Source organism: Bison bison, unplaced genomic scaffold (genome assembly GCF_000754665.1).
Source record: "Bison bison bison isolate TAMUID 2011002044 unplaced genomic scaffold, Bison_UMD1.0 scf7180017864472, whole genome shotgun sequence".
Taxonomy (NCBI): domain Eukaryota; kingdom Metazoa; phylum Chordata; class Mammalia; order Artiodactyla; family Bovidae; genus Bison; species Bison bison.
Window position 1 is genome coordinate 9,476,223 of NW_011495033.1, and position 13,747 is coordinate 9,489,969.

Consider the following 13,747-nt stretch of genomic DNA (forward strand, 5'->3'; position numbering starts at 1 on the left):
GGCCCCGTGGGCCCTTTGGATGGGGAGATGGGCCCTCCTCCGGGAAGTCCCTGAAGTGGTGAAGGAGACACAGCCTTGGCCCCGGGAAGCCTCCCATTGGTGGAGACACTGTGCTCAGATTGACAAGGCGACCCTTATCCTGCACAGTCCCTAGTCCAGTGGCTTGGCCTGGGGAGGTCCCCGTGTGATGGGGGATGTGGAGCCTCGACTCAGGAAGGGTCCCCAACCCAAAGGACTCTCAAGTCTGGGGTCATCTTCCCCAGCGTCTGGACTAAGCTTGAAAACCGACTGTGCCTCTTGCTGGTAGCAGATCCCAGCCCCTCCTTACTGTGGGGGCGGAGGAAGGGGGGCCATAGGGGCCACAACCGCGACTCCCCTCTCCCCCTCCTCTTCCCCACCCCTCTCACTCTCCTGCTGTCTCCCTTTTCCCGTGCCCCCAGGCCTGGCGCTGACAAGAGACCACAAGGCCCATTTATTTGAGGTCCTTCTCTGACCCCCGGCCCTCCCCCTCACTTCCTCAGGGACTCTGCAGAGCTCTGAGGTGAAAACAAATAAGAACAAAGGGTGTGTTTTGTCACTGACAAAGACAAATTTTTCCATTTCCATTCAGCGAAGAGTTCCTATTCCTTTGCCCCAAACTGCAGTTACTCCCCGAGGCCGGAGACTCTGGCCTCTTGCTTGTGTCCCCAGTCAACCAAGTCCCTCTGCAACTCATCGGGCACCCAGGACCAGGGTGCTCAGAAGGTCCAGCTCCCAGAATTTTTCATGGGCTATTTCTGAGCTCTGCAAGCTCGGAGACTGAAATTGTGACTCCCAAGTGGAAGACTCACGGCTCAAAGGCAGGACTCCTGGGAGTGCAAGAGAATCGAATCACGTTGTCTTACTCACGTTGTCTTTTGGGTCTCAGTGTCCCCCATTAGTGGTAAAGAACCTGCCTGCCAATGCAGGAGACACAAGAGATGAGGATTTGATCCCTAGGTCGGGAAGATCCCCTGGAGGAGGGCACAGCAACCCACTCCAATACTCTTGCCTGGAGAATCCCATGGACAGAGGGCCCTGGAGGGCTATAGTCGCAAAGAGTCAGACACAACTGAAGCAACTTAGCACTCACACCTGTCCCAAAAGGACCAGACTTCCTGGAGCATGGGTGACTAGTGGGCAGGGCAGGCCTGACTGTGTTGGAGGACAGCCCCCTCTCTCCTTGGAGGGGGGACCAGGTGAAGGTGCAGACCTCCTGTCCTTTTGTCCTGGGGCTGTCCTTGCTTGAACCAGGTAGAAGGTGTGAAGTCATGGGTGTTTGGCCATCTCCTTATCCATCTCTCTTCTCTGTTTTGCAGAGACTGAGACCAGGAGGAAGGGACTCAGAATGAGTGAGTAGGGACTTCCCTGTTCATCCAGGAATCAAGACTGCCCTCCCCACCCAGGGGGCACGGGTTTGATTCCTGGTTGGGGAACTAAGATCCTGAATGTGGCACGGCATGGCCAAAAAGACAACAAACAAAAACAGAAAAAAATAAAGATAAAACCTCTTAAGAAAAAAAAAACAATGAGTGACTAGTGGAGCTTGGCCCTGAGCCCAGGCCCGGACACTGATAAGCAGGCACATTGGCTAAGACTCAAGGCTTATAAATTTGCCTAAACATCGCTTCTTTGCATCACAGCAGGGGCCCTGCAAGAGCTGAAATTCTCCTGAATTCTCTGGAGAGCAGAAGAGCTGAACGCCCTTTCCCTCCTCTCCACCCCTCCACGCCCCACGGGGCGGGGGGAGGGACTGTCCCTTCTCCCACCCCGGAGCCAAGCTCCATGCAAGGCAAGGCTGCCTCCTGGGCCTGTAGGGCCTGGCGGCCACCCAACCTCTCCCAGCCAGTGAGCAACCCTCAGGGAGGGAAGAGGGAAGGATCTAAGGAAGGGAGGGGGCCCAGGAGGGCAGAGGAAGGCCTGGAGTCCAGAGGCGCCGCCTGAGGCTTCACTCTATGCCAGGAACGCTTCTCTTTGACAAGTTCTCACTGGGCACCGGACAGGCTGGTGTTGGGCTCCTCCCTACCCTGCTATGCATGAGCCGCTCTCAGACTCTCCCCTGCCACCTTCAAGCTTCTAGAAAAGTATGAGGCAGCTCCTCCTGCCTTTTTTCAGCGACGGGAGCCCCTCACTCCGTGGGCAAGAAATGGGGAGGCTAGAGAGGGCAAACAGAAATGGGAATTGAGAGAAGATGACCAATTGTGCTGAGGAGCGGAGCTGGGTGAGGGGCAGGGGAGCAAGGAGCCACTGGGCCAGCAGCCTGAGCCTTTATCCCCCGTCTTCTTCTAGGTGTGTGTCCTCTGAGCAGGCTGGCCACTTTGGATCCCCATCCCAAACTCCTGGCCAGGCAGGCTGGTTTCCATGGTGACCCTCAGGCCACCAGCTGCACCTGGCATCGCAACCCCTACACTTTTGCCCCAAAATCCAAAAAGAAGGAGGGAGGGAAAAAGAGATGGGGAAGGGCAGAGAGCTAGACTCCTTGCTTGGGAGGACCTTGAAGTTCTGATTCCCAACAGGAAACTGACATTATGGAGAGAACATGGGTTAGCATCCCAGTGCCTCTGCTTACAACCTCGAATATCACATTATTTGAATCTTTCCAAGCCTAAGTTTCTTTACTTGCAAAGTGGTGTTGGTAAGATTCACCTCCTGGTAAAAGTGAAATAGCAAATGGAAAAGCAACACGAAGCTGCCTGGCATGTGGTGGGTGCTCAGCCAGTATCCCCGCTCCTTCCTTTTATACCCCAGATACATCCCCCGGGGCCCTCACCTGCATCAGCTCTGGGAGGTTTCAGGAGCACTGAAAATCAGGCCTGTAGGCACAGAGGGGACTGGGTGCTTGGAATGAGGTTGCTGGACTCAGCAAAATGAAAATATGGAACATCTAGATCCATGTGAACTTTGGATAAACAGCAAATACTTTTTTTTTAGTATAAGTATGTGAAAACAAAACACTTGTTCATCTGAAATTCAAATTTAAATGGGCATCCTGTGTTTTATCTGGCAACCGTGGAGCCCAACTTCATCAGTACAGCATTCATCCACATCATGGAAAGTCACTGGCCTAGAAACCCACATCATTTTTTATGCACCTACCCATGTTCTGGGGTTTTTCACATCTGGTGATCACTTAATCCTCCCAATGACAAGAAGGCTTGGCTACTGTGTGGCCCTGGGAGAGTCGCCCAAGCTCTTGGTTCCTCATTTTCCCCATCTGTAAACTGAGGGTGATAAGGGGACCCATCTCATACAGTTGTTATTGAATAAAATGAGTTAATCCATGTAGATCCATCCTTGGCACATCATCAAGGCTCCGTAGCCCACCAGGCTCCTCTCTCCATGGAATTCTCCAGGCAAGAATACTGGAGTAGGTTGCCATCTCCTTCTCCAGGGTGACTTCCCAACCCAGGGATCCAACCCGGGTCTCTTGTATTACAGGCAGATTCTCTACTGTCTGAGCCACCAGGGAAGCCCATTAATTATTACATTTTCTTTCCTAAGGCATAGGAAGCGCTCATTGCCTGCCATGCTCACAGCTCCATTCTAGAGAACGTCTTCCCACTGAGGAGGTAAAGGAAGTCAAGTTGCTGTGAACCAGAGGGAAATTCTCTGTCTAGTCTGGCCACTGCTGTCTGGACAGAGCGGGACAGTGTCAGGCAATGAGATGGGGAAGGAGGTGCCTTAGTATGGATTGATGTTCAAAAGGAATGCTCCAGGACTTTTTACAATAGCTAAGACATGGAGGCAACCTAAATGTCCATCGACAGAGGAATGGATAAAGAAGATGTGGTACATATATACGATGGACTATTATTCAGCCATTAATAAAAATGAAATAATGTCATTTGCAGCAACATGGGTTGACCTAGAGATTGTCATACTGAGTGAAGTAAGTCAGACAGAGAAGGAGAATGATCGTATGGCATCCCTTATACGTAGATCTAAAAAGAAATGATACAAATGAACTTACAAAACAGATAGAGACTCACAGACATAGACAACAAACTTATGGTTGCTGCGGAGAAAGATGGGGGGAGGAGATAGGGAGTTTGGGATGGACAGGGATACACTGGGGCTTCCCTTGTGGCTCAGCTGGTAAAGAATCTGCCAGCAATGAGGGAGACCTGGGTTCGATCCCTGGGTTGGGAAGATCCCCTTGGGAAGGGAAAAGCTACCCACTCCAGTATTCCGGCCTAGAGAATTAGTCCATGGGGTCACAAAGAGTCGGACACGGCTGAGAGACTTTCACTTTCTTTCATGGACACACTGCTGTATTTAAAATGGATAACCAACAAGGATGTACTGTATAGCAGATGCAACTCTGCTTAGTGGTATGTGGCAGCCTGGGTGGGAGGGGAGTTTGGGGGAGAATGGATACATGTATATGTACATCTGAGTCCCTTTGCATGTATGGCGGAGTCCCTTCTCTGTTCACCTGAAACCATCACAACATTGTTAATCGGCTATACTCCAATACAAGATAGAAAGTTAAAAAAAAAAGAATGCTTCAAATTGGATAGTGATAAATGGACTCCATCAGTTCCTCGCTTGGGGCAAGAGAAGATGAGATGCTTGCCTGGAGGCAGCATCCCTGTGCTCAGGTGTCCTGAGTGCCCAGGAGGCATCGCTTCAATTCTCTGGGACACCAGCTCTAGCCTGGGCCTGTCGCTATTGAGACTGCCTGGGGCCCCATTTTCCACTGTATTCTCACAACAAGTCCCTTCCCCTTGGCAGTAAGGGCCTCTCCTTCACAGATGTTTCAGGTGAGGAAACAGAGCCAAGTGACACAGCCCAGGTCACACAGCTAAACTCAGAGCCCGAGATCCATCCCGGGATGTTGCTCCAGCTCACACTGCTCCTCCATTCTGCCTCATCCTTCCCCTCTGCTGTCCAGAAGCAGGGGGGTTTGCAGAACATGCTGACTCTGAGGACATCTTGACCGCAGAGTCCAGACCCCCCACCGCTCCTCTGTTCTACCAGGAATGTGTTCGGGCAGTACTGGGCACCCAGAGGGGCCGCACATGTGGACACAGTGGCAGCGGATTGGCAAACACCTGGAAACACCCATCCTCCGACAGCTGAGGGCAACGGCCCACAATTTCCTTACAAATCAGCTAAGAAATAAAAAGAAAAACCAGCATGCCTTCTGTTCTGTTCCTAATGGGTATTGTCAGCCAAAGTCATTCATGCAAATTAAAAGAGGCAATGGCCCTAAGTGCTCATAGTAAAATTAATAATAGATGAGAACCTGACTGAGCAACCTCATCTTGTTAGAAATCTTGAAAACTGCAAAAAACTGATCAGAGAAAATGAGACTTAGTACAGACAAGACGTTAAAACTACACACTGTCCAACTTGTTATTGACGAAGAATTGACAAGAACCATATCTTCTTCATAAATCTTAGATCTGTAACATCTGATCCTGGAAGACTAGATTTGGACAAAGAAGGAGAAAGTGGAGGAGGAAAAAGAAGGGGAGAAAAATCCCAAAACTACACAAAGAGAAGTACAATCGCAGAAACTGTGACGTGAAAATGAGTAAAATAGGCAAATTCGAAGAGTCAGGAAGGAGGTTGATCAGTGTTGCCAACAGCTGGGGGGCAGGGGCATGTTACAGACTGTTTCCTTGTTGGGATGGGGTTTCTTCTTGAGATGATGGGAATGTTCTGAAATGAGATTGTGATGATGGTTGCACAATACTGTGAATATACTAAAAATCACTGAATTTTTCATTTTAAGTGGGTAAATTGTATGGTATGTGAATTGTATTTCCATAACTCTGTAAAAAAGATAAAAGTACCACAGCCAACATAAAACTGATCGATGAATCACATCTTTGTTGAACAATTCTTATGAAAAAAGAATCGATTCGGATGAAAACAACTTTAGTCAAATATAAAAGGAAATGGTGATGGTTTAACTGCCATACATAGCAAATTGATGAAGGAATCAAGTGGGCTTGATGCAGTTTGCTCTGGAAAATACTGCACAATGAAAGTTCATCAATGTAGGCATCATTCTGGTTTAAATGTCTGTGTTCACAAACATGAGCTTTGGGTTGAGAGGTCCCAGTTGTCCTCCCTAAGGAAGAGAGGTTATTGACAGAGCCTGGTCTGAGGTTTAGAAGTGCTTTTCTGGCTACCGGGGAATTCCAACCCACCCAGATTTTAACAGTACTCACCTTGCCTTGCAAAGCGTTTCTTACGCCTCATTTTGGCCCAGCGTCCAGCAAAGAGGGCGCTGACTCTCTCGGTCCAAGGCATCTGGCTGTCAGTATCTGCCACCCCGCAACGGGGCTGCGTCATCTGATGCAGGGTGGGGGGGTCCAGCACCCCGCTGATGGGCAGCTGGGACACCCACTGGAACTCCCTGTTAGGAGGAATTGAGATAAAGGACCACAGCAGGAGGCTGGCTGGTGCAGGGGAAGGCAGGGAGCTTCCGTGGAGATAGCAGGCGGTGGGACACAGGGGAGGGAGCCATGAGCACGACCTCCTGGGCACAGGTGGGAGACCAGCCTTCTAGGAGGAAAGCAGAGGTGACCGAAGCTTTGCATCACCAAGTCCTCCACATCCCTCTGCCTTACCTGATGGCGTTACTGAACTGTGTGGAGGAAGGTCTACTGGGGCCCTGGTCACTGAGATATCCATACTTCTCCAGGAATGCCTAGGGGAGAGACGAACATCAGCTTTCCCCACAACGTAGCATCCTTTCCCCTTCCTGAGTCTCCCAGGGTCCATGGCACAGACTTCACGTCTAGGCTCATCCTATTCCCAACCAGATCTATCAGCTATAGGAGAAAGAATCCTGGCATCAGAGTCAGAACCTGGACTCAGTTCCTGGCCACCACTGATGAGCTGGATATAGTTCTTTTTCCAATTAATTTATTAAAACAATTTATTGTTTATTTGGCGGCACTGGGTGTCCATTGCAACACGCAGGATCTTTAGTTGCCGCATATGAACCCTTAGTTTCAGCATGTGGGATCTAGTTCCCTAACCAGGGTTCAAACCCAGGCCCCCTGCACTGGAGCACAGAGTCTTACCCACTGGACCACCAGGGATGTCTGTGGATATAGTTCTTGGAGGCCAGTGGAGAGAAGTGTGTGACTCACTGCCCATGCCTATCACCAGTCCAGCCCCTCAGGCGAATGAGGCACTGGGCTTCCTATTTGCCCTTCTCATGGAATAAAGTCCCATCAATGGATTAAAAAAAAATTGCCACCTCAGCTCCTGAATTCTTATATAGACACATCGACTCTTCATTTTATCCCTCTTTGCTATGTTACCTATCCAGAAACAATTTTCTGTCTTGTTGTCTTTGCTGTATTTCTTAACTCAGATCAACTCCAGTCATAGCTGATGCTTCAAGGAAAAGATACAAGTTGGGAACAAAATCACACTAAGTAAGCAGCCCCTAAACCTTTGCAGGTATCCCACCTCCTTTTTGTGGATTTCATTACCTCGATCTCCAGCAACCTCTTCATCCTCTTCTCAATACAGCCCTGTTCCATAAGGAACCCTCGTTCTAGACAAACTCTTTCCAAGTCCATTTTATTGTTTTTCTGTGCTAATTTATTGGTATTTCAGCACTACCGTTTCCCTCTTTCTCTTTGCATGTTGGTGGTGGTTTAGTCACTAAATCGTGTCTGAGTGACCCCATGGACTGCAGCCCGCCAGGCTCCTCTGTCCATGGGATTTCCCAGGCAAGAATACCAGAGTGGGTTGCCATTCCCTTCTCCAGTCTCTTTGCATAAGTACACTGTTTGGGGTTGCACCTTGGATTAAAGGAGCTCTAGGGGCTTAATGTGGAAGACTATGGCTTAAACTAGTGTGGCATTATAGAATAACCGCTGGGCTTAAAATCAAGAATCTGTTCCCCACCATGAGTCTGCTGGGTGGCCAAGGACCTCTCTGAGCTTCCGTTTCTTCACCCACAGTGTGAGAACAGAAACAACCCCACCGGATTCTCAGAAGGATTAAATACAGTACTGTCCATCTAGCATCTGGTATATAGTGAACGTGCAATACACAGTTGATCTGCCTGATCGACCTTAGTGGGGAAATCAACAAGAGACTTGTGGAAAGCAACCCCTCTACGAGACAGGAAGTGCTGTGAACAGGGCAGTTGTGCCTCTGTTAATCAGGCCCTCCATCTCAGACTTGCCTCACTCCAGCCAGGTGCCTGGTTCTCTTCCATGCCTCTTCCCTCTCCCTTGGGCAGGGTGGAAAGAGTGGCTTTCTGCAGGAAGCCAGGGAGGAATTAATGTTTCCTTAGAAGTGGTTTTGCTGAGTGAGTGACCTGGGAGAGACTGAGTCACAGGCCAACAGGGTGGCACTTCCTGTGTTCCTCCCCCCAAACCCACCCAGCCCTTATCAGGGAGTTGGCTCCGGTTCTGAAACTATGAAGCCTTGGACAGAGCGGGAGGAGAGAGGGGAAGTGGACTAGCAGCGTCTCCTGTTTCCTGGCTGGGCTGCCAGCGCCTGGTACTTCTGGCAGGCAAGGTGGGGGGAGGGCAGGATGGGGCTGGAGGCTTTTTCAGGGGTCTCTCAGAGGGGAAGTCCTGGGCTGCCTGCTCTTTGGGAATCTGTGGGTTTCAAGGCAGAGCTGAATTTCCAGCAGGCAGAGCACACAAGTATCCAGGACACCAGCCAAGAGACACCGAAAGAATGAGTAAAAGAAATGTTAAGAATCTGACACTTTATATTTCCATAAAAGCACCGAAATGTTATAATGGGGATTATCAGGATTTCAGAACTCCATTATAGTTATTCTATGTTTAGTATGCATGCATGCTCAGTCGCTTCAGTCGTGTCCCACTCCTCGCAACCCCATGGACCGCAGCCCACCGGGCTCCTCTGTCTGTGGGATTCTCCAGGCAAGACTGCTGGAGTGGGTTGCCATTGCCTCCTCCAGGGGTGTTCAATATGCACATATTTTAAAATATTTTAGTTACAGGCAGGGGCCCCTTAATACTGAGTGTCCTCAAGTTCTGTCAAGTGGAGGGAGCCCCACATCTCAGGGTGAGGAGGAGGCAGGGCTGAGATGCTCTCTGCTCCTGCAGGTCTCCCTCACCCCCTTCTGTGTGCCCCTTTTGCCCTGCCTCAGTTTTCCTCCTGCAAAGCTGAGAGAAACTCCCCTCTCTGCTTGGGAGAAAGAGTAGGGGAGCAGGGCCGGAGGGGCTTCCCAGCTGGCACTAAAGAACCCGCCTGCCAATGCAGGAGACATAAGAGAAGCAGCTTCCATCCCTGGCTCGGACAGATGCCCTGGAGGGAGGCATGGCAACCCACTCCAGTATTCCTGCCTGGAGAATCCCATGGACAGAAGGGCCTGGAAGGCTACAGTCCATGGGGTCACAAAGAGTCAGACACAACTGAAGCGACTTAGCATGCACGCACGCAGGTGACAGCGTGGCCAAGAGACGCCAGGAGAAAACGTAGGCTTGGGGGGCTGTGCTGTGTGCTCTCAGGGGCGCCCTGAGCTGCACCTGAGATCACCCCGTCCCCCTTCACGGAGGCCATGCCCCGGGGCTCCTCTCCGCCTCGCGGTTCAAGCATCGGGTTTTCTCTCTGCCCTGTCCTCCCCCCACCCCCCCGTCATGTCCCCCATGGAGCCCAGGGCTGGAGCTGCACGAAGAGGAAGCTGGAGGGCTGTGTGCCTCCATGATTCACCCTCTCAGGTCTCAAAGTTTGTGCCAGCCTGCCTCACCCACTCACTCAGGGCTGGGGCCGCTTTCCTGGGGAGTCGCCTCCGTAAAGCCCTGGGAGTGGCTGTGGTGTCTGAGAAAGAGGAAAATGGTTCTCCCCGGACCCAGAAAGCCGAGAGGGATCAGAATTCCAGGGGTTCGAGTCCTTCATCTGTCCTGACTTGTCCTGGGAGGGTGTGTAGAGCCCAGCCCACCCAGTGCCTGAAGGAAGGGGAAGTTCTGGCCATTTCTGAGCAGGGCAAGACTAGCGGTGAGGTGTAGCAAATGAATCCCAGAGCTCTGAGTCATGAGCCGGGCAAGGCAAGGGCCCTGGACTGAGCACTTGAACTTTATTCTTGGTGCTGTGGAGAACTGTGTGTCCCTAAGCAAGTCCTGTGCCTCTCTGGTCTCAGTTTCGTCTTCTATAAAACGAGGGGGTTGTAAGACCTCCCTGGTGGTCCAGTGGCTAAGACTCCATGCTCCCAAAGCAGGGGGCCTGGGTTGGATCCCTGGTCAGGAAACTAGATCCCACATGATGCAACGAAGACCCAGTGCAGCCAAATAAATAAATATTAAAAGAAATAAAGTGAGGGGATTTCATTACAGCTAAGATCTACGCCAGTTCCTTCCATTATTGTAGTCTTGCTTCTGCAACTCATGAGCTGTGTGAACTATCCGACAGAATTACTTAACCTTCCTGTGCCCCAAAATATAAAATGGGGTTAGGAATACTGCCTTATGTTTTTCACAGGAGCATTGTGAAAATCCAGTAAGAGGAAGCTTTGGGAAGGTTTTATGATAGTTGCATCATTAAAAATGTTATTTTCCCCTTTACAGACACAGAACTTTATTGCTGGAAGGGACCTTTGGTAGATGAGTTGAAGAAGGACCAGCTCGCAGTCTCATGCCCACAGAGTGGCCGGGACATCTTCCATATCAAAGAATTGCAAGGACTTCTCTGGTGGCCCACTGGTTAAGAATCTGGCTGACAATGCAGGGAACACTGGTTTGATCCCTGGTCAGGGAACAAAGATCCCACATGCCACGGAGCAACTAAGCCTGTGAGCCACAACTACTGAGCCCGAATACCACAACTAGAGAAAAGTCTGTGCACCGCAACGAAAGACCGTGCATGCTGCAACGAAGATCCCATGTGCGGCAACTAAGACCCGATACAGCCAAAGAAAGAAATAATTTAAAAAAGAACTGCAGCAGCAAATATGAAACAACTTGGAAAATTGCAAAATGGCAAGCTCATGAAGAAACCACATTGCTTTACCTATGATCTTCTCCTTCTCATATTATGCTTCCTCTTGATTTTAATCTTTCTATAGTGACTCTGTGTGATTGTTGCTTGTCATCCAATACATCTGCAGCCCTATTAGCTAAGTCAAGATGCAGGGGGTGATAGCTGACATTCTGTCTTGGCCTGCATGCTAAGGCGCTTCAGTCGTGTCTGAGTCGTGTCTGACTGTTTGTGACCTTACAGACTATAGACTGCCAGGCTCCTCTGTCCATGGGATTCTCCAGGCAAGAATACTGCAGGGGGTCGCCACGCCCCGCTCCAGCGGATCTTCCCAACCCAAGGATCAAACCTGTGTCTCTTATGTCTCCTGCACCAGCCGGTGGGTTCTTTACCACTAGAGCCATCTGGGAAGCCCAAGCCCTCTCTTGGCACGTCCCATGAAGAAACATATTTTCTGGTCATCAGGAGCACAGGGAGCCCTTGCCTATTGCAAAGTTTTCAGGGCATCTCACTTTCCTTGAGCGTCACAATTACCTCACAAGAACATAGGCAGGACAGGTATTGTTACTCCCATTCTAAAGATGAGAAAAGTTTCAAGGGAGTACAGTGTCTCATATGCTGTGTTGTGCTTAGTCATTCAGTTGTCTCTGACTCTTTGAAACCCCTGGACTATAGGCCCTCCAGGCTCCTCTGTCCTTGGGGATTCTCCAGGCAAGAATACTGGAGTGGCTTGCCATGCCCTCCTCCAGGGGATCTTCCCAACCCAGGGACTGAACCCAGGTCTCCCGCATTGCAGGCAGATTCTTTACCAGCTGAGCCACCAGGGAAGTCCACAGGGTCTCATACTTGAATCCAAATTCTTGAAAACCTATCCCAGGAAGTCTTATTTCACATTTAAACAAGTGACTCAGATGCCTTAAAACTGAAGGATCAGCCTGCTCTGGCCCCTTGGAGATGGCCCTCAGATTAAAAAAGGTAACACTAGGGGCATTTCTAGCTTGATTCCTTCTGTCTCCTCTGCAAGCAGGAGCAGAGGGAAGAGGCTGCTTAGGCAGGGAACTCCGGCTTTCAAGAAAGAGGCTGGGATGACATCTCCCATGACATCCAAAGGGGCCATCTGACAAGCCACAGGGATTCTACAGCGCTCAAGTATGTTCTTCACAAAGACAAACATCTGCTTCCAGAATTCAGTGCTTTTGCTTTGACTTCTGGAACCTACTGAAGGCCTCAGGGCAGTGGGACCAGCTGGGCCCCTTTCCTTTATTTTGGGTGAAGACCTCCCCTTCTCTTCTGACTCCCTTCCTCTACTCCCCCTTTCCCTTGTCTCTGGCTCAGTATTCACAGAGTTCTGTCTGGGTGTAACCTAGATACCTCTTACCGTAATCCCCATGCTTTCTTTCACTTTCCATCCTCAAGGAAGTTGGAAAACATTAGCTGCCCACTCTCCAGCCAGATCCCATCTTGTACTTTTTTCTAATGTCAAATAACCAGACTGTACGGAGCAGCCATGGTCCTCACTGGATGTGGGGTTAAGTTTAAGGCATAAAATAATGTCCCAACTTGGGGACTTCCCTGGTGTCCAGTGGCTAAGACTTCACACTCCCAGTGCACAGGGCCTGGGTTCGATCCCTGGACAAGGAATTAAGATCCCGAATGCTGCAACTAAGACCTGGCACAGCCAAATAAATATAAAAATATTAAAACAAAGAACGCACTAACGAAGGTTGTGTTTAGGGAGAGTTGTCCAATAGTCTCTCTCTTCTGTGTCCCTGCTTCCACCATCCAGCTGTCACTAGATGTCTTGTTTTTTTCAGACTCCAACTGCTTTTCCATCAACTCTTGGTCCTCTGAGACCCTTGAGAGCCTCTTATGCACCCTGTGAGTCACAGAGCGGAGCTCTTGGGAACGGCTTCCACACCCAGGCTTCTGGGTTTCTGACTCACATGAAGTCAGGCAAATGGCTCTAGGGTATGAGAAACAGACACTGCATCTGGGGGCGGATATTCCACAGAAGCTCTAAAGTCTCCCCAGAGAGACAAATTACCCAGCTCCCTGTTGCACCCGTGCATGGGAGTAGCTACACAGATATGGAAGGCAGGTCCTGGACACACTGCCTGGTTGTTCTAAAGAAAGTCCAAGCAATGCATGGTAGACAGACAGATCCCTTGGGACAGTCTGTGCTGCCCGAGAACAGGACAGGGCCTGGCTGGGAATGGGAGGGGGGCCGAGGTGGTGATGTCATTCATTAACTCTCCGTCTGGCAACTCAGCAATGGAGGCGCTTCCTACTTGAGCAGCCCTGGTTTTCCTAAGCGGGCAACAATGACCTCGTTCACAATGCAGCTTTGTAAGCAGTCAGACCCCTCCCAGGCAAATCCCACTCCGGAAAACCCTTGATTTTATGTCTTTGTGTGCACACAGGGGACACACAGAGCCATGCATGCAGGGCATAAGAATATACACAGGGCTTCCCTGGTGGTCCAGTGGTTAAGAATCTGCCTGCCAGTGCAGTGGACACGGGTTCCATCCCTGGCCAAGGATGAACCCACCTGCTGCGGGGCAACTAAGACTGTGCCCACAAACACTGAAGCCTGGATGCCCTAGAGCCTGTGTTCTAGAACAAGAGAAGCCACTACAATGAGTGGCTCTCACACTGCAAATAGAGAGCAGCCCCCAATCACCTAAACTAGAGAAAGCCCACATGCAGCAAGGAAGACCCGGTGCAGCCAAAAATTTTCAAATTAAAAAAAAAAAATGCACACAGAGACATCCAGATGGATAGACATGGCCATAGGAATATG

At 50.3% G+C, this 13,747-nt stretch overlaps 1 protein-coding gene across 1 annotated transcript in view; it reads right to left on the bottom strand.

Moving 5' to 3' along the window:
* The window catches only part of MMP28 (matrix metallopeptidase 28), a 17,735-nt gene extending 8,162 nt beyond the window's left edge, over nucleotides 1–9,573 (bottom strand). The window contains exons 1-5 of the mRNA XM_010861709.1: nucleotides 9,415–9,573; nucleotides 6,603–6,682; nucleotides 6,201–6,388; nucleotides 5,798–6,100; nucleotides 4,870–5,072 (exon numbers count right to left, since the gene is read on the bottom strand). Coding sequence (XP_010860011.1) covers nucleotides 4,870–5,072; nucleotides 5,798–6,100; nucleotides 6,201–6,388; nucleotides 6,603–6,682; nucleotides 9,415–9,573 — 933 coding nt within the window. The remainder of the gene's footprint in view (nucleotides 1–4,869; nucleotides 5,073–5,797; nucleotides 6,101–6,200; nucleotides 6,389–6,602; nucleotides 6,683–9,414) is intronic.
* Between the last annotated feature and the right edge of the window lie 4,174 nt (nucleotides 9,574–13,747).